This window comes from Antechinus flavipes, chromosome 3 (genome assembly GCF_016432865.1).
Source record: "Antechinus flavipes isolate AdamAnt ecotype Samford, QLD, Australia chromosome 3, AdamAnt_v2, whole genome shotgun sequence".
In the NCBI taxonomy this organism is placed as follows: Eukaryota; Metazoa; Chordata; class Mammalia; order Dasyuromorphia; family Dasyuridae; genus Antechinus; species Antechinus flavipes.
The window spans coordinates 243,381,906-243,402,910 of record NC_067400.1 but is presented as its reverse complement, the minus strand read 5'-3'; the positions used below and the strand labels follow the sequence as shown (position 1 = coordinate 243,402,910).

Genomic DNA, 21,005 nt, shown 5'->3' with positions numbered 1-21,005 from the left:
ACATCAGGTTAATCTGTCATGTATAAGGTAGCCCAGGAGCCTACCTAAACTGACAGAATACAAATTCCGATCTTGGCCGTAATGAAAAAATTTCTATAGTCAGAGATCTAAGAATATTTACTTCTGAGTCAAGAACATATCTCCTACATTTTTGAAGAAGACAGAGGGAGCACTCTGTGGGTCTCAGAAATTTGCTTTATAAGCAATCTTAACGATTGATATATAATAAGCCCTAAATCACTACATTCTCAAATCAAAAGCTAACAGAGCTATTTCCTCACTCTTAGAACTAGGTTAACTCAGTCTATAGGGGGCATGCACCATTCTTGCCACGGAAGATTAAGGTCAATAATATTCTAACCTTGGGCAGCAAGACAGACACCACCTGTCCTTTCCATCAGGAAGGCAACTGAAGAATAGAGTGAAGACTGAATAATGGCCAAGATAAGAACCAACTAGAAGTTATTTTCAAGAAGGGTCCTGGGTAATGTAATGGGAAGGGCACATTAGTCTTACACAAACAAGAGCATCTGGAAGACAACAGCAACCACAAGAACTACCTCTTTACAGCTTGGATGCTACATAACAGTGCAACAACACATTTAGCAAATACATTTCTACTTTAATCTTCACTTGTTTAGTCTGAAAATCAAATATGCTAATCTCTGCCATTTTTTCCAGGAAATAATTGTGATGAATGAACAAAAAAGAATTTGGTGGAATACTTCTCTAAAGTACTATGCTAAAAAGGCACAGAATACAGTCCTGATAATATACTGAGTTCTAACCAGTAGCCTCACTAAGTAGAGAGATAAGATACCAAGCTTGGGTTCCACTAGCACAAACTTCTAGAAATGATAGCTGCTTCCACACTACAACAAAGAATAGGATTTTAAGGAGGCTTTAAAAAAAAAAAAAAAAAAGGGTACATGTGTGTCAGAGAGAGAGAAAACAAAAGCTTTATGTGGTCCTTTTTAAATTTAAGCCAGTAGGAATACTCACAAATAAGTGGTAGCCTCCAAAGCAGTCACAACTTTAGATTATTATTCCAATGATGCTACCATTTCCCCAACTTTAGAACTCCTGTAAAAACTGCCTTCAGAGCAATTTATGATTTAATACCAGAAAAATAACTTTGAAATCAAGAACCATGAGAATTTCAACCCTTCTAGGACAGTAGCCATAGCTAGTAGCCTGTACAAATACAAGTTTGCAACTGTTTGCAAAACTATTAAAGATTTAGGGGGAAAAAAAGTTCTTGCCAAAAAAAGTCCTTGACATGATCAAATAGTTCAACATCAGAAACTAACATTTTATTGGTGGAAATGACATTAAATAAGAGGTATTACCATCTATGCAACCATTTCATCTAACTTGCAGCTGTAAATTTCCACATGCTGTCTTCCATCTTTCAAATATGAATTTGAGAGCAAAGACTGTCTTTTTAAACCTTCCTCTTTATATCCCCAGAACTTAGCACAAGAATAAAAGCTTAATAAATGCATTTTAAGAACTAATTCATTCATTGATTAGTTCAACAATGTTTTACGGAATACAAAGGAGTATGGAGACAGACTATGGAAGAGTTATGAATTAAATGACAAAAAGAGATATTTGTATAATGGAGGAATTATAATTGCTCTAGCAATAGTTTCCTAAGAAAATGGACATGGTCAAAACTGCTACTAAAAAAGTCATTTTGTCAACTATGTATATAGGAAGGATTGAATTGGGGAGAGACTGAGGAAACAGATGTATTAAGGAGAAAACATGTAACAGGAGACTATTCTAATAGTCCAGGTGAAAGGAAATTCAGGCCTAAATTAGGGTGAGATTCGCAGCTGGATAAGAGGGATACCATGAATTTAATAAAAATTGTAAATATATATACATATACATATAAGAAGAAACTAAGTAAATGCAGAAATAGAGTGGTACACCATAGCCATAAGAAAGTTAGAAAGAAAGATGGGTTTTAGAGAGCAATCTAGTAGAGAAAACTGAAGACAATGAAAAACACAAGAAGCTGGCCCTGGTGAAGAGAAAAGACATCTCATATATTATGTATATATTGTCTGTATATTATATGCTATGGATTATGGCACATATAGTATCTAAAAAGAGAAAATAGTGGGAGATAATATAAAAGTATTTTCTGAGATAAAGCATGAGGAAGAAGAGGAAACTTTCAACAAATAAACTATTTTTTCAGTAAAGTATTGAAGCAAATTCTTCTAATTGAAGTGTAGGGGGTATATAATGATGTTATGAGATAAGTTAGAAGAAAACAGAAGGTATAAAAGAAAAACAACAACCATGTGGACAGTGTCATCAGATTAGGAAGAATTAATCAAGTTGGAATAAAGATGATCTTGCTGAATCAAGGAACAAGCTTGAGATAAAATATTTGTAAGACTTACTCCAATATTACACAGACAGCGCAGATGGCAAAAAACAAGTAAAACAAAACTATAAATTAGAATAGTTTGTTGTTGTTTATTTTTTATCTATAACATAAGTCTCCGCAGGGTAATTCCCCAATGAAATTTGAGCTAAGATACATTTAGAGGAAAAAAAAAAATCCAATACTATTCTTCATAAATCCCACTGTGATGTCCCAAAACACAATGAAGATGACACTGTGAATTATGTCAGGTTCTATTGAACCTTGATGAAAAGATGTAAACTTGAAGTTTACATTCTTGGAAACATTATTTGTCTTTTTAGAACAGCTGAGAGGCTCAAATCAGAAGACATGATAGAATTTAACAGCCACAGCAACCAAGGAAACTAAGAAAATTAAATATTCTTCTTCTTAACCATTTAGTAGTAAAATGAAAAAGAAAAGAAATGGTTGGGAATAAAGTGTATAAAGAAAGTTTTCAGATTATGTATAATTATTAATCTATTAATTAAACTATTATTTTAATAATTACTAATCTAACTAATAATACAATTATTAATTCCTTTGTGTTTCAACAAATACAAAATGGAATTTGTTCTTTTTCTTCTAGAGCCAACTAATCTACAAATGAGATTTCAGCAGATATGCTTTAAACCATTCTTATAAACAATCAAAAAAGTATTTATGAAACCTGTGACCTCAAGAAGAACACATTTTTTCAATCAATAAGTTAACTAGCATTTCTTAAGCCCCTATTACTAAGTGCTAGACACCAAGATAAGGTATGGGGATACAAAAAAAAAAAAAAAAAGAAAAGAAAAAAGAAAAAAAAAGCAGCTTCTGCTCTCAAAGAGCTCAGTCTAATAAGAAAAACAAGATGGGAATAATTATAAGCAAACAAATTACATAAAAGATGAATTGGGGATGATCTCATAGGGAAGGCGTTAATATAAAGATCAGGAAAAGGCTTCATGCTTAATGCTTTGAGACTTTTTTAAAGACTAAAAAAAATAAAAGTGGTGAGGGTATGAAGGGATTAAAAGACAAAGAGAGGATTATCTATTTGATTCTAGAGGTAAAAAAGAGCCACTGGAGCTTACTTACTAAAATGGCATGATATGGTCACACTAGGATTTCAGAAAATAAACTGAAAGCAGTGTACAGAGGGGAAAGATGTAAAACAGTGAAATAAATCAGTAGGATACTGAAAAAGTCCATGTCTGAGAGGCAGAAGGACCAAGGCAGCTGGTTGAAGTTTCAAAGGAGAGGAGGCAGGATTTGACAGATGATTAGAGTAAGATGAGAAGAGAAAGACAAACCTGGGTGACTGAAAAGATGATGACGCCCTATACAGTAATGGAGAAGTTTTCTAGAAGAGCAGAATAATTGGGGGAAAAGAAAGGCCGAGTTTTGTACAAGCGAAAAAATGTCTACAACATAGCCAGTTTTACATGATAAATAGGTAGTTGGATATCTGGAGGCCATCAGACAGATAGATTAGGACTAGATAAATAAATCTGAGAATTACCAACACAAAAATGATAACTGAATCCTAGAAAAAGAAAGCGAAATAGTCTAGATAGAGAGAAGAAAGCCCAGGACAGAGTCCTGTGGCTCTCTCTCTGTTAGTGGGTATAAACTAGATGAAAACAGCAGTCTGATAAGGAACCAAGTGAATAAATGTTACAAAATCCTAGAGAAGAAAATATCAAAGAAAAGAGGACTATCAACAGTGCTAAAGTCACTGAGGAGGAAGATTTTTAAAATGTAGATTGGGCTTAATAAAGACAAATTAGTGATAACTTGGGAGTGGAGAAATTTGGAGAGCAAATGATAAAAACAAAAGCCAGAATTCATAGTTAAGACACAGGAAAAAAATTAAGACAATGATAGCAGATGACTGTCTGAGAAGACTCTCAAGTTCAGCTATGAAAGCGAAGAGAGATATAAAATAATATTGGGAAGTGAAGATTTTTTGAAGATGGGAGAAATAGGAGTATAGAAGAAGTCAAAAGACAGAGAGAAATTGAAGAACAATAAGATAAGATGAAGGGGCTGGGAGGGAGGGGCAGAGATTCTGCTAGAAAAAATAAAAATGGAATCACTTTGGTATAAAGAATTTAGCCCTCAGAAGAAGGCTCATCTCATCATGTGAAATAGTATTGATGGAGTGACAGAAGACATCTGAGTAATGGCAGACAAGGAGGAGAGATGAAGTAGTTCAGCAAATAACCACAATTTTTCAGTGAAATATAAGGCAAGGTTTTCAGTCGAGAGGGTGAGTGGAGAGATAGCCAGGGAGGTCTTTAGTGGAATGAAAAAGGATTAGAGAAAATGTTGAATGGGTCAGACAGGTGTAGGATTACCTTCCTGGAGAGTAAGGGGCCCAGTTGCAACAGAAAGTTGCAATGGATTTAAGCAGCATGGTTTCTTCATTCAGCAGCACATGAATAGGGACAAAGGTAGTGGATGGCAAGGCTGAAGGACACGGCAGTGCAAGTATAAAGCTGAACTGGCTCATCAAGGGGGTCAGGATGAAGAAGGGCAGAGACTATAAATAGTACAGGTATGATGATCTGGCAAAGAAGTGAGGGAGGGAGAGATTAGAGATCAAGATGAGAATCAACAAGGACAGGGCTTGCAAAGCAGTGAGAGAGGTAGAATGACAACAGATTGTGATCAAGGAAAAAAATTTAGGACTTTCTGAACAAGGGAGTAGAGCACACTTATAAGTGATACTAAGGTCAAGGGGTAAGACCAATTCTGTGTGGAGCTGAGCTGAGGTAGAGTAGGTAATGGGAAATGAGAAAATTCGGAAAATGAGGTGAATGAAAGAGCATCACTATAGTTCCTGAAAATGAACTGACCTCACTGAATTCATTTAGAATACCGTGGAGGTTGATAAACAACTACCAGAATTTTGACTGAATGATAAATATAATTGAATGAACCCCAAAGGAGAGAAGGTTACTGAGTGATGATGGGAGAGGGAGAGCCTATAAGTTGAGAAGCAATATTTCAACTCTACCATGAACGAGATGAGGTGAGATCTTTCAAGACAGTTGTGAAAATCGAGTAAGGCTTCATCTATTTCAAAATTTGAGTAGGCCTGAAGACTTTAAGCATTAAGTCAAGGGCATACTTAAGCCCCCTCCCTACTATCCTCCTAAGGGTATACTTAAATCCCCTTCTTGTTATCCTCCTATGACATCAGTGTCTTTCTGTTTCAGTCAAATATGGGCAACTATGTACTTATTGGTCAAGTTCAATTTCTTGGGTAATTCCTGCGTTTAGAATGTAAGATCCTCAGCCAATAAGGATGATGCTAGATCTCAATTAGTTTAAAAAAAAAAAAAAAGATGGAAATACTGACAAAGGAAAAGGTCTAAAATGAAAGCAAGAATGTCAGTTATTGACAAGGCATTCCATAGAGCACATTGGAAAGGGTAGGGGGCTTTAGAATAAGTTTTTGGGAAAGACATGGATTGAAAGGAATGGATGGGGATATTTCAATGACAGCCATATTGTTGGTGTTATGAATTGGAAATCACACTTGCTTTTGACCCACATTTTAAAGGTATCTGGTAAGATGTTGTTATCACATCTTAAGCTCAGAAGCTTCTTCACAGAAAACTAAAGCATGCACTGATACATTGGTGGTGGAATTGTGAACACATCCAGCCATTCTGGAGAGCAATTTGGAACTATACTCAAAAAGTTATCAAACTGCATACTCTTTGATCCAGCAGTGTTTCTACTGGGCTTATACCCCAAAGAGATAGTAAAGAAGGGAAAGGGACCTGTATGTGCCAAAATGTTTGTGGCAGCCCTGTTTGTAGTGGCTAGAAGCTGGAAAATGAATGGATGCCCATCAATTGGAGAATGGTTGAGTAAATTGTGGTATATACACGTTATGGAATATTATTGTTCTGTAAGGAATGACCAGCAGGATGAATACAGAGAGGACTGGCGAGACTTACATGAACTGATGCTAAGTGAAATGAGCAGAATCAGGAGATCATTATATACCTCAACAATGATACTGTTTGAGGATGTACTCTGATAGAAGTGGATCTCTTCTATAAAGAGAGCTAATTCAGTTTCAATTGATCAAGGATGGACAGAAGCAGCTACACCCAAAGAAAGAACACTGGGAAATGAATATAAACTGCTTGCATTTTTGTTTTTCTTCCTGGGTTATTTATACCTTCTGAATCCAATTCTCCCCGTGCAACAAGAGAACTGTTCGGTTCTGCACACATATATTTTATCTAGGATATACTGTAACCTATTCAATATGTAAAGGACTGCTTGCCATCTGGGGGAGGGGGTGGAAGGAAGGAGGGGAAAAATCGGAACAGAAGTGAGTGCAAGGGATAATGCTGTAAAAAATTACCCTGGCATGGGTTCTGTCAATAAAAAGTTATTTAAAAAAAAAAAAAAGAAAGAAAACTAAAGCATGTTTTAATGATTAAGTTTCAAACAAATAGCACATGGTGTTTTAAGGCTTGTAAGGCATTTTTTATGATACCTTTTATCATCCTCACAATAATTCTGTGAGGTAGATGCTACTATTATTCAGTTTACTGACAAGTGAGTTGCCCAAGATCACATAACTACTGTCTGAGATAAAATTCAAATTCAGGTCTTCCTGCCTCTATTCACTGTACTACCTACCAGTCCAATGAAATTGTTCAAAGAAGTGATAATAAAGGTATGAACCAAGGGGGTACTTGAGTAATTAGAAAGGAGGAGACATACAGGAAATACTTTGTAAAGATAGAAATGACAAGATTTGGCAACAGATTAGATATATAAGATGAGTGAGAATGAGCAACAGAGGATGATGGAAGGTCAGTTTTCCTTTCAATAATAAGGAAACTAGGAAAAGGAGAGGCTTGAAGGTAAATACAGAGTTCTGTTTTCAACTTACTGAAATTTAAAAACTACATGCAGAGATATCCAAAAGGCAGTTGTTAATATGAGAATGTCACTCAGCGTTAAGACTAAGGCTGGCTTTGGAGCCAAGAAAGATTATCAAATGAAAAAACAGAGAGAAAAAAGAAGACTGATGACAGATGTCTTCTTGGAAGACATTAACAGTTAACCTCCATGACATGGATTATTGGTTAGTGATAGTGTACTTAAGATAGTTAAGAACAGAAGCAGGAATTAAAAACCAACCAACAAAACCCTCCCAAAAAGCTATGAGGAGAGTATTCATAAGGAAAAAATAATGTCAAATCCTGCCAAAAGTTGAAGACGACGCTCTGAATGGGACTGAGTGGGTGAAGTTGTTTTCTCAAAAAGTCTATGATATGAGACTAGGCCTACATCACGTGATCCCTATTCCCAGAGGTCTGCATAGAGCCAGATGGATCAGGTTCTGGGCCCAAATTTCAGCAAGTCACATGATCTCTAGGCTTAGAAGTCTCTAAAAGTCAGCTACAGGAAGAGACGTGACCCATAGGAAGCAAAAAACATTGGTAACCATTGGTCAATGATGGTTACTTCCTTTTAGTCTATCCAATGAAAAGAGTTGGGTCTTTTGCGATTTAACTAGCTTTACTGTTTCCAGCTTGTCAAGTCTGGCACATATTGGGAGCTGAGATGCTTTCCAGTTTTGCTTGGGGCTCTCCCTGCAGGGACTAAATAAATGCTTTCTCTTTGTACCTGAAGATGTTCTCTGATTAGTTAACTTGGGGAAGGGAGTCTAGCACCCATCCCACACAGCTCCAAGTCATCTTCAATTCTTCAGTCTTTCTTATCTTAATCTTTCAGCTGAATATAAGGATAGTTTTCTTCAGAAAGGCAAAAGAGTTGGAAGAAATGGTTTATGTTCAAAAACTAAAAATATATTACCTCTAGGATTAAAAACAAAATCCTGTCAAAGTCTTCTATAATCTATCCCCCTTTTACTTTACTTCCAGTCTTTTCACATTTCATTCCCTGCCACATACTCTTCAATCCAATCACATTGGCTTCCTGGCTGTTCCATGAACAAGATTTCTTTAGCCATTTTCTCTGTGTCCCTCCTACTTGGAATGGTCTCCCTTCTTATTCCTACCTAATAGCTTCCCTGGCTTTTTTGGAATGGTCTCCCTTCTCATTCCTACCTAATGGCTACCTTGGCTTTTTTTTTGTTCAGAAATACTATTGATACACAATATGGGTTCCTTGTCATAAAGAAATTAGACACATGAACTAACTAAAATCCCACCACTTATAGGAAACTTTTCCCAATCCCTCTTAATTCTAGTGCCTTTTATAAATTATTTTCTATTTATCTTATGTGCACACACACACATGTGTGAGAGTATCTACACATAGATACAGACACACGTCACTCACATTTGTTTTCATGTGTGTATGTATGTGTGTGTTTGCTGTCTCCCTCATTATATAATGAACTCCTTGAGAACAGGGACTATCTTTCGACTCTTTTTGTATTTCCAGGACTTAAGAGTTTAGCATAGTATCTAACCAAGGTCACATAAGTGAATAAATATTTATTAACTGACATATCTAACAGCCTTGTTGCAAAGATAGCCATAAAGATTAAAAAAAAAAAAAGACTATGAGATACAGAAACCACAAGCACATTTCACAAAACTTACCCAACTCCTTTCCATAATAAGATACCTGCAATGATGCCAAAGAAGCCACAAAGAGCCAAAACACTACCTGAGGCAACAAAAAACAAAAACAAAAAAACACTACCTGAAGCAATAAAACTGAAAGAGATTATAGCCAGATACCACTAGAATACAAATTAACTTATTTGGGAGAGAAAAATCCCTACAGAGGAAGGAAGATTAAGAATACTATTATTTATTACACAAGGAAAGTGAAAACACATCTAAAAAAAGATTCAATCAACACTAAACTGAGCCACACCATTTCACAATCACTTACAGATTAACTGTCAGAGAATAACAAACAAACATTAAAACAAACTATCATTTCCATAATGTTCTATTTTTCTTCATCAATGGCCACAAAATTCATTTTGGACCCAGAAATCCCAGTCAAACTATCAGGCACTTAAGCCACTTCAAGCTTAAGATTTACATCTGGAAAAACAATTGAACACGTAAACATGATGAAAACAAATAATTCAAGTATTAACAGTCTTAAAAGCACTGAGGAACTTTAGAAGGTATATCAACAAAAGTAAGCTGCCAAAAGAATGGAAAAAAATTAATGAATAACTATTGGTACATGTGTCTAATATCTTATCTTGATGAGAATGACCTATACTGAGAATAAAAAGTATTTCTGCACAACAACAACAAAAATTAGAGCAGATATTTCCATAGATACCAAACTATTCATAGAAATTTTTTTGATAAAAATCAGAAAATGGGTTCACCAATCTGGGAGAATGAACAAACTGTGTTATGTAAATGTCATAGAATGTTTTTATGACATAAAAAATGAAATATTTAGAAATTTTTAAAATTATTTTGAGTATTTAAATAAATGCTTAGAAAGATAAAAAGAAACAACATATACTAAAAATATAGATTAAAAAGTTAGGATGAAAACAACATTAACAGGTAATCAAACTTGGATTAACACATCTTTTGGGTCCTCTCAGGTCCAGTGGGGTTAAAAAATTTGCCAGAGGGGCAACTAGATGGTGCAGTGGATATAGAGTACCAGCCCTGAAGCCAGAAGGACCAGAGTTCAAATGTGATCCCAGACACTTAACACTTCATAGCTGTGTGACCCTGGGCAAGTCACTTAAATCCAACTGCCTCAGCAAAAAAAAAAAAAAAAAAAAAAGGGGGGGGGGCAGTGGGGGGGGGGGGGAAAGAGGGAAGAAGATTTGCCAGAGATCAAAGAATTCAAAAAATTATTAAAAAAAAAAACAAAACAAAAGGCAGTGTTTCATAACTAATATTCACAAAATTGACTCACAAATATAAGAAATACAAAATCCTACTCTTTATTGTTTATTGATTATGAGAGAGACGGAGAGAAAGAGGCATGTAACTAAGTAGAGCAATAAATGGTCTTTGTATAACCTCTGAAAATATATGAATAAAAATCAGAGGAATGCAGGATTACCCTTGAAATCTCTTGTTAGGGGAAATGTCAGAATGGATAAGATTACAAATCCAATGGGGGCAGATAGATGATGCAATGGGTAGAGCACCAGCCCTGGAATCAAGAGGACCTGAGTACAAACCTGACCTCAGACAGTTAATACTTCCTAGCTGTGTGACCCTGAACAAATCACTTAACCCCAATTACCCCCCAAAATTACAGATCCAAGAAAGTACTGAAAAAAATGTTTAGAAAAATTATCATACGCAATTTTGATTATATAATCTATCAATTATTTATCAAATTTATGAATAACTTTCTAGAATTTAGTCTATGAAGAAAGCACCCTACTAATTCCTTTAATTAAAACACAAATTCATAATTTCTATAAACCAACCATTTCCCCTAATCAACAAACAAGTCACCCCAACTTACCTTGACAATCTCGTTGCCATATCCAATAAAATACTTTTCCATTCTGGTTGCTCAAATTTCCAAATTCTTGCTGTTCCATCTCTGCTACCACTTAAGAAGCTAAAAATAAATATTAAGAAAGATATTACACCTACACACTTCAAAGTAAATTTTCATTTCACTGAAGATCACAGGAAGATAGTTTCAGATCTGGAATAAATCTCATAAAATTCATCCATTCTCCCATTCTACAAAACGACCTCTAGTATAGGAGATCGTCTTGACCAATAACACAAAAATATTAAGAAGCAATAGTAAGGGACCAAGATTAGAACAAATGCAAAATTATTTTCACAGGACAAGTTTAGAATCAGACAAGATGGAAGAAATCATCCAGTTCACTCCCTCAATTTACAGGTGAGAAAACCAAAGCTAGGGATATGAAGTGCTTTCCCAAAATTCTCATAACAGAGCTGGAGTTTGAAACGAAATGTTCTAGGCTTCCAAATTTAACTGTATCACCATGCCTTGTGAGTTAGATTCCCACAGAATGTTGCAAGCTTCAAGGTAATGTAAGACAATAAGTATCTCTGATAAATGAGCTTTCAGAAGGAAAAACTGACGACTATAAAATTCTGATAAAAGAGGTCTAGGCTAGAAACAGGCTTTTAAACTGGCCAGGGTCAATGACCAAGAGAATACTTTTTTTATTGCACTTGCTTAACGAGGCTTATGCATATTATCTTCTCTGCCCAGCAGAAAGCAATAACACAAATGTAGACAGAATAGGGTGTAGAAGAGGGCATTTCCAGGGTGCACTAGGAAGCCAATTAAAGGTTAACAGTTAAGTGGGAAAGGACAAAGAGGGGACTAACCTAGAAAAGCTTGCCCCTGCTTCTGATTCAATATACTCTCGTAGAGAGTTAAGCCCACTTCTTACAAGAATCGAAGGCTTTGTCCTTCAATCTCTCTTACTCTTTCAATAGACCATCACAGACTGAAACTGAGTCTGGATCTTGTTTCACACAATATGGGGGCTTGTCCGGGACAAATGGGACCACCACAAGAGGTAAGATTTGAGTAGGCTGGGAAGAACACTCATGTTCCAATATTTGAGTTTCACTTCCCTCAGGGCTCCCCAAGTCCCAAACACAGCAGCAACTGCTACAAAGAGAATAGTTGGCAATTTAAGAGGACAGGAGGAGAAAGCCCACCAGCAGACCTGGCAACTTGATATATCAAACAAAGGTAAGGAATACTCTTTGAAGTTCCTTCCTAGTGGAAGTCCCAGCAGACAGCTCTGGGCTATGCCAAGCTTGCTGGATCTGCAGATGGGGGAATAGGGTCTAGGCCTAGGAAGGGGAGGAATCCCTGGGAGGAAGAGTGAGAGGATACTCCCAGGACTGAGAAAAAAGATAAAAGGAAAAATTGACAAGGGGAGCTCTGAAACTCTCACTCACTCTCTCTTGGACTTTGGGGGGAAAGCTTGGGAAACTCCCTCAGAGAAGGAGAGACCTGCCCATGGGAATCAAAATAAAGTGGTTTCATTCTTTTATCTGGATGGGATTAGTTGAGTCCAGGACCACTCCTACTTAGCTTGATCTCCATCTATTGAGATTTTTAAACAACCCTATTGAGTTGGAGATTAGTCCAGGGACATTCATTCAAATGGAAAATTTCTATTCAATTCCAAAAATCCCTGTCTGATTCCAACTCAAACTGCCCCCCCCCCCAGCCTCTAGCCATAAAAAGAGGCAACTTGGGGCTCATTCCTTTTGCAGAGAACCTAATCATACGAAGGAACTTCTCTCCCCTTGGCACAGCTGTAACCCTCTGCCTGCTGAAAAGACATTCTCTTTCAGTGTTATTCCTTCTTTATCTCTCTCACCTACTTCCCTAATAGGACCTTATTTACCTCTTTGCCAGGATTTTTCTGGTAGAAACTTTCTCTTTCTCTGTTAAATCTTTACTTCTATGTTGGGACCCTGCCACTAAGAAAGTCAGCCTGCAAAAGGTGACTTCTGAATTCTAATAATAAACTTCTTTTGCCAGTTTAACTTTTCAGGTTCTTAAATTCATTTACAAAGGACCTGTACCGACCAGAAAGGGGTTACATAACTCCCTGCCCTGCACTGAACCTCATTATTTTTGGCTCTCTGATTGGAAATCATCAAAATGACACAGGACTTTTGTTATGAATGGCTAGAAAACCCTAAGATAAGGGATTTAAAGTGTGCACACCAGAAAGGATCTCTAAATTAAACCATCTTATAACTGGACTTACTTTTAAGGGTTTTAATTGTATTTGTCTTGTTATTTTTTCTGTTCATTCCTCTGTGATGGCAAAATGTGTGTCATGTTTGTGCTGTGAGCAAATTTCTGTTATCTTGAATGATTTTAAATATAGCCAGAGAGAAAATCTTCTAAGAGGCTCAGTCAGAAAGAACACTAGGAAAGATTTATTAACATCCCTAACTTCCACCTTAAAGGGAAAAACCTGACTTTTAAAAATAATTAATTAAACTTGTAGAACTACTAAGACATTGTTTGGCTAAGATACCACTCTGTAGAATTAATTTTAAGGAAATTTAAGGAAGATTTTGAAAGAAAGTCCCAAAACTTTCACTCCTTATTGCAAGGATGTGTGAATAAAAGGTGGGTCTAATCAGAGTGAGAAAGAAATGAGACATGCAAGGGCCTTTAACCAAAGTACAGTGAAGGGATATTACATAGAAAGGTAAATAATAAAGTTTAAACATGTAGGAATGAAAAGAGCATAAACTAAAAGGGATTAGAATGTTTGAGAATCTTCGAGAAAACAGAAAAGCAGTAAGATACCACTTTAAAAACTCCAGGAAGCAAGAAACCTATAACTTTATTATCAGAACGAAGGCCTGTGAAACCATGCCAGGAAGAATCTCAAAGGAAAAGCCCATTTGAAGCAAAAACTGACACAACCCTTTCCTGGCTTACAAAAGTGAAAAAGTTTGTGTAAGATGGGAAAACAACTAAGAGATAATTGAGTTTGACTAAAACTTCAAGTTAGGAATCTCACAAAGTAAAGCACTGCTTAAATTTTAAAACTAAAATTGGTTTGTATTAAAATTTGGGAATTTGTCTTTTTATTTGGGTATAAGACTCAATAGTAGAAGCAAAGAAGTCTAGCACTAAGAGAAAATTTATATACAAAACTGGGAATTTTGACTTTAAAAATATGTATATATTAACTCATGGATAATTTTTGTAAATGCTAAGAGTATTGAGGTGTTAATAAATCTTAATTTGGTTTGAATTTTAAGCTAAATAATGGTCTTGAAGCAAAGTTATTACCATATATGAAAGTTATGAGGCTAGCTATTTTGTGATGGATTACAATCTATCTGAATTTTAAGAATTATCAGGAAGTAGGGTAGAAAGCCCAGATTTCCAAAGCTGCAACAGTGGGGAAAAGAATAAACTGAACAATTAAGAGAAGGTGGAAAAGTTTCTTTTATTAGCCTTGCTACCTCTGTTTTATAATTTTGTAAATGTAATTTAGGGAATTGGGTTATTTCCACCTTTGCTAGAAAAAGGAAATTACAGCTAATCCCAATTGGTTATTACTTATGAAAATTCTAAGACTCTTAATTAAGTTATTTATAATTACTGCCATTATGATAAAACCTAAAATTGGTTATTACTGTGTGGAACGAGAGATGGGTGAAGCAACATTGGGAAGAATCCATGATAGACTGAGAAAGGAACTTGGTGCAAAAAAGATATTCAAAATTTCCCCTTATTAGAGAGATGGGGAGTAGAAAAAGATTAGATCATGTTACTACTGTGGGAAAAATGGACACTTGGGAAAAACGGACACTTCAGAAGAGAGGGACTAGAATTAAAGAAGGAGGAAAAAGTGGTGCCCCTCTTACCTTTTGAAGAAAATGAATTAGAGGGGCATCTGGGGTTCCTTCTTTCTAGACCCCATCAGGAACCCCTAGTAAATTTGAAGGATGGAATTAACTGGGAGCAAAAAGAAGATTCAGTAGTTACAGGAGTAGAGAAATCCTCACTTTGTAAATCAGTCAGAATTTAAAGAACGTTTAATAATTGAGAGTAAAAGAAGATTTCCATGTATCCATTATAGAAATCACTCCTGTATATGGGAAAAATAAAAGGATAAATATCCAAATTTTATATATTTCAAAAATTGGGAGACAATTTGCTAGACAGAAATTTGATTATAAAATCGGGGTTGAACCATCAGTAATTAAACTTCACCCTCTTCTGATAAAATATAAATGGCAGAAATGGAGGGGCAGGGTTAAGGCTAATTGAGGTGAAAAGGCAGAAGCATCAAGTTCAGCAACTTCTTTAGGATCCCTGTTGACTCCTCTTAATTTGAAAGCTTGCTATACTTCCTAAAACCATCTTGTCAGCTCTGGGAAAAGAGCTTGTTTGGGTTTTATAGTTTCTAAACAAGGAAAGGATTTATTGAGAATCTAAAAGTTTGTTCCATAAAAATGATTTCTGATGATTGCCTTTTATACCAGAATGAATTTAAATTGGAGGAGGAGGAACAAAGGGAGGAGGAGTGATCAAAGATATTAAGTGAAATACCTTACATGAGGTTTACTAAACTGTTTAATTCATTGTATTGAATCATTTTTTTTTAATTTAATAATTACTTTACATTGACAGAATCCATGCCAGGGTAATTTTTTTACAACATTATCCCTTGTACTTGTTTCTGTTCCGTATTGAATCATTTTAAACTGTTCCCATTGTTTAAAGAGATTCTGAGAATAGTAGTCTTATGTTTTTGTCTCCTTGAACAAGGTTAATAACAGAATGTTTTTTAAGTATACAATTTAGAATTTTTTATTTCTATAACCTGAGACTTTTCTTATTAGTTATTGAGCATCTTCAAGCAAATGATTTCTGTAATATTGAACTTAAAACCATCTAATTAGATATCAAAATAAGCTGTGAATTTTCTGGGATGAATCCCTTTTTATCATTGTAAAATTATAGTCAATACTTATTTAGGATTTGTGATCCTTGAAAGCTAAATAAACCCACTTACTATTTGAGATTAAATTTCTTGGGATTTTAATTGATATTGTACGGAGTTTAGAATTCAGTTATGATTGTCTGATGAATTACTGCTAGATATATTTACAAACACCTCATGAAGCTTATTAATTATAGATTAATGCAACATAACCTTAGCTATAATCCAGCAATCCTTTTATTCACTTTCATTTCTAGTTAAAATAAAAGCACCCACAGGGAGAAATAAAGAGATGCCAGGCAAGAAAGACTACTATTACACCTTGACTATCATCATCTTTCAGATTCTGCTGGAGACAACCCAAGACCCTGCACCCATGAGCCATGGGAGTGTCAATACAATGTTTTAGGAGGCCACCCCAGTGGGGATAAAGACTTAGCAATAGCCCCTACTAAAGCAAAAACTTGAACATCCAGAACAGCAAGTTTTTGCCACTGAAGTCTTTGGCAATCAATCTCAAATGATTCAACATAAAAAAATGACCTAATTTTTATCAGTTAATGACATTAATAAGAGGCATTAACATCTGTAAAGAATATGAATGGGACCTTTCTACCTACTAGCAGCTAAAGCCTCCCAAGTGTTATCTACCTTAGTCATTTAACACAATGCTTTTCATTAGACAGTAACTATTTACTTCTTTCTTTAATCCCTTAACTATAAATGTATATTTATAAAAAACTATAATTTTCCTTAGTGAAAAAGCAATTGTTTCTGTTTCAGCCAGATACCCTTAGGGTCTTCCCTGCCTAGACTTTTTTTACTTTTAATAAAGTAAAAGAGACCCTTTTTTGCCTCAATTACAGATTGGGCATTGCTTCAGTCAAACTGAGACCTATTAAACACTTTAGTTTAAAAAGGTCAAAATCTACCAATGCATCTGGGGCCATCTTCAGTCCATTCTGATATATATTTTGCCACTGGACTTAGATGGTGACTACACAGTCCACCTTCATTTAAATCCAATTCACTTGCAATACAAATACAAATCATCTCCCTGATGTCATGTTCCTCTCCCAGAATGCAGAAAAAACAAAAGCAGCTCTCTTATCCACAGATAAGCTCTGACCTCTACTTATACTAATGATCCCACCTCCTTAATTCACTTTGTCTCTTCTAAATGTTATTTCTCTTCCTTGTGTTCCTTCCTTACTTCCATTTTAAGCCATCTATTACATGTCACTATTATTCTAGGCACACAGTTAAATATTAACAGACAGTTCCCACCCTTAAGAAGCTCACAATCTAATGGGGATTAGATAATAGCCCACAAACAAGCCATATACAGGGTAAAAAGTAAACAGGAAATAACCTACAGGGGGAAGATTACTAGCATTAAAGTCTGACAAAGACTTTCTATTTAAAAAAAAAAAAGATAAGATTTTAAGTGGATTTAGTTAATTTAAATTAAGTTAAGGGAAGTCAGAAAGCAATGCTGATACAAGAGACATTCTAGGCATGGGAAGTTCCAGAGTCCAGAGAGGAAATAAAACACAACCTCTCTGTGATACAGCCAAAATACTAATGTCATTGGATCAGAGTATATGGAATAAGTCTAACAGGACTGGAAAGATAGGAGAGGTGTAGGAGTTATTATGGGTTTTAAATGCCAAAAATGGCATTTTGTATTTGATCCTAGAAACAAGGAGGAATCACTAGAGTTTATGAATATGGGGAAATAGGTTCTGATCTCTGCTTTAGGAAAATCACTTTAGAGACTTAAAGGATTTAAGTGAGGAGACTCTCCTCTTAAGCTTTAATATTTGTTCAAGCTATCATTCTTCCTTCATACAAAAGTTTACAACCTTTTTTTTCCCTAACACCGTAACATAGACATTCCCCAAGGTGATGTCTTTGGCCTTTTTTTTTTTTTACCTCTGCTTTGATTATCCCATTTATCTCCTGAGATTCAAGCATCACTCATTGTGATTTGAATTCCAGCAAACCATTTTTAACTGCCTATTTAGAAATAATACCACCTGACACACATAAAGCACATTAGTGCTCATCAAGTTCTCTATGTACATTTCTCATCCCACTCTCACCTAAAAAAAACTCACTATATCTGTAATCTTATCTTTCCCATTAAGATATTATTATATTTTATATTATATCTATATATTAGAGCTTAATTTTTTATCAAAGATAAGAGAGAGTAAAATAATATTAAATTCTATGACTGCTAGGCTATATTTTTATTCAGAGTACATACATAAACATAATTATGTCAATATATAACTAGTTCAAAGTTTAATTTTTTTTTTAACATACCGATCACCATTGTTAGAAAACTGGATACTATCGACTTTGTCCTACAAAAAGAAAAAGCATTAAATTTATTCAATCGTTCATTTAAACATGAATATTCTCCTCATATGACTTCCAAAATAATCCCGTGTATCTTAAATACTTTAAAACTCTCTTCCACTTTTATGATTTAATAACTATAAGAATTCTGCCTCTTAGTTACAATAATAAAAAGCAAAAGCAAGAATTGTAAAATACAACCATGAATTTCACCTTCATTAAATAGTTTATCCGAAAGCATTGTGATATGTATCTACAAATGGATCAAACACACCCCTATGTTTAATAAAAACCTATAAAAAAGGTTAGTTATAATTAGGTAGAATAATAATCTAAGATTTTAAAAAATGAAATATTTATTCGAAAAATTAAACTTCAATGGAAAAGTTACATTAATGTCTCTCTTACTTAGGCTTAGAACCTAAAAATAATGTATATTCAACAGCAGCTCTAGCCAGATGAGCAAAAATTTCAATACTTATTAATATTTTAAATAAACTAATGCATATAATTAAACACAAACAGTACTTACAGTGTGACTTTCAAGTTCTGCTATTTTTTCAGGCATTTCAAAGCCCAAAAAATACATTCTGATTACATGATCAGTACTACCTGTTGCTAAGAACATGCCACCTGAAAAATAAAATTACAGAACACTGAAATGATATATTGTTTTTATAATACTTATTAATATGCATTTCAAAAACTCCCCCATCAAATTCTTAATAAGAATTTCTCTGAAAGCTCATAAAATTTTCTCAAATCCATTTTCCAGCAAATTTTTAATTCTAAAAACTAAAAAATGTGATCTGAAAACACTTATCATGCTCACCAATTACTTCATAGCTTTTGGTGATAATCACATAGGTGCCTTCTTTAAATTGTGGGGCAAAAAGAGTAATTTTCAAAGACTGAATTTTAGTCTATATTTAAGCTAAGCAAACAGTGACTAGCTATCTGAAATTCCATTATTAAATTAGAAAAAAAAAATCTGCAAAGAAAAAAAAATTCACGATTTTTCAAGAGGTGCTAAGCTAATAATCAACTATGATTTATAGTGTAAAGAAAAAGAGTAAAACTACTCAAAGTTCTGGTATGGAAGAGAATAAATTATATCACAAAAGAATTATATAGTTCATCAAAAAAGTTACAAATAAAAGGTCACATTCAGAGGAAACCTAACTTAGGCATAATATGTTGTTTAATTAATACCACCTAGTTATGGGACATTCCCTTACTGGGTTGCTCCAACCTTATTTTTTGACAATAGAGAAGAAAGCAAGCTAATATTTCTCATTCTTCCACTAGTTATGATGCCTCGATTGAAGCACAAAGAAAAAAAAAGAAAAGTTTTAAATACACAGGTTATATACCATAATTTCCAGCATATTAGGATCAATAAATGGTTTAAAGAAATTAAACATTAAAAGTCATTCATGTAAATTAATTTTTTAAAATATATTAAAATAAGTTACCTTACCAACACTAAAAGACGAACAAAGCATTTGAACCCCTGGTCTAGGTTTTTCAGTGAATTTCAAAGGACGATTACTTTTAAAAAATAAAAATGTTAAAAAAATAAATTAGCACACTGATATTTACAATCATAACTTTAATAAGTTTAAATAAAAACCTGGACTCTTTCTACATATGATACAATTGTATGTGCCAGCAATCAAAGTTTCCTAACATTAAAGCTACAGAAAAAGCCATTTAGTTGGTATAGGCAATATATGAAAAGACAAATTGAAATTCTAGAATTTAGGAATAGAAAGGCACCCATATTGTCCCATTTACAAATATCTAGAATCAATTAGGATCCTATCATAGAATCATTGAATCATACATTTAGTGCTGGAAAGATTATCAGAGGCTATCAAATCCAACTCCCTCATTTGAAGGGCAAAAAAAGTTAAGTTGCCCACAGTCACACCTCTTAAGTATCTAAGGCACGATTTAAATCCAAGACTTCTGAACATCCAATCAAGTTCAGTATTCTATCTTGCCTCCTATGGCAATATTAATGAAGAAAAAATTGATGTGTAGTCATCTTTAAACAAACTCACAAACCTGAATTTCATGGAATCTAAGTCCCACTGCCAAAAGCAAACTGTCCCATCTGCACCAGTAGACACCATGTATCTCTCAGAGCCATTAGCCTTTGGACTAAACTAAAATAGACAATAACACACATTCAGTTTCTATAATTTTATTTTATAAAAAAAAATCCACAACCAACTTCATTGTAACTTATTTTGAAAAACAGATTAACCTTTCAAAGTTGATCTCAAACGAAATTCCACGAGGAAAGAAGCTCTTAAAGAGTTTTTGTCTTTGAATCCCTAATGTCAACTATACACAATACCCTGAATATAGTAGGTACTTAATAAATGTTGCAAGAGTTGAAATGAATTAAAACTTTAATACTAATCAATAAAAAAGTCAAATATTCTTGAAATAAACTCATTTAAAAAAATATAAACCCAAATGAAGAAAAAATTCAAAATGACTTCCACTACCTAGAAAAAAAACATGCAATTTCAAACTTTCCTGTAATGCTAACTTATTTTTTTAAAACAAATTCTCCCTTAACCTTATTCAATTATTTTTTCTGGCTCAATTAAGAGCAAAAGATTGGGCACTGACTGACTTAGCTGGCTGCATTCTTATTCTTTTATTCAGGCATCTAATTGAAGTACTTGAAATCAGTAATAAGCACCAGGATTACAGTGTCCCAGATACCCAAAAAAACACCAAAATTAATATTTATAGAGT

The 21,005-nt window shown here is 34.4% G+C and overlaps 1 protein-coding gene across 1 annotated transcript in view; it reads right to left on the bottom strand.

Moving 5' to 3' along the window:
- BRWD1 (bromodomain and WD repeat domain containing 1) overlaps nt 1-21,005 on the bottom strand; it is a 157,139-nt gene that overhangs the window by 100,084 nt on the left and 36,050 nt on the right. Inside the window, exons 9-13 of the mRNA XM_051984778.1 lie at nt 20,301-20,401; nt 19,711-19,781; nt 18,763-18,863; nt 18,195-18,235; nt 10,892-10,990 (exon numbers count right to left, since the gene is read on the bottom strand). Of these exons, the coding sequence (XP_051840738.1) occupies nt 10,892-10,990; nt 18,195-18,235; nt 18,763-18,863; nt 19,711-19,781; nt 20,301-20,401 (413 nt within the window). The remainder of the gene's footprint in view (nt 1-10,891; nt 10,991-18,194; nt 18,236-18,762; nt 18,864-19,710; nt 19,782-20,300; nt 20,402-21,005) is intronic.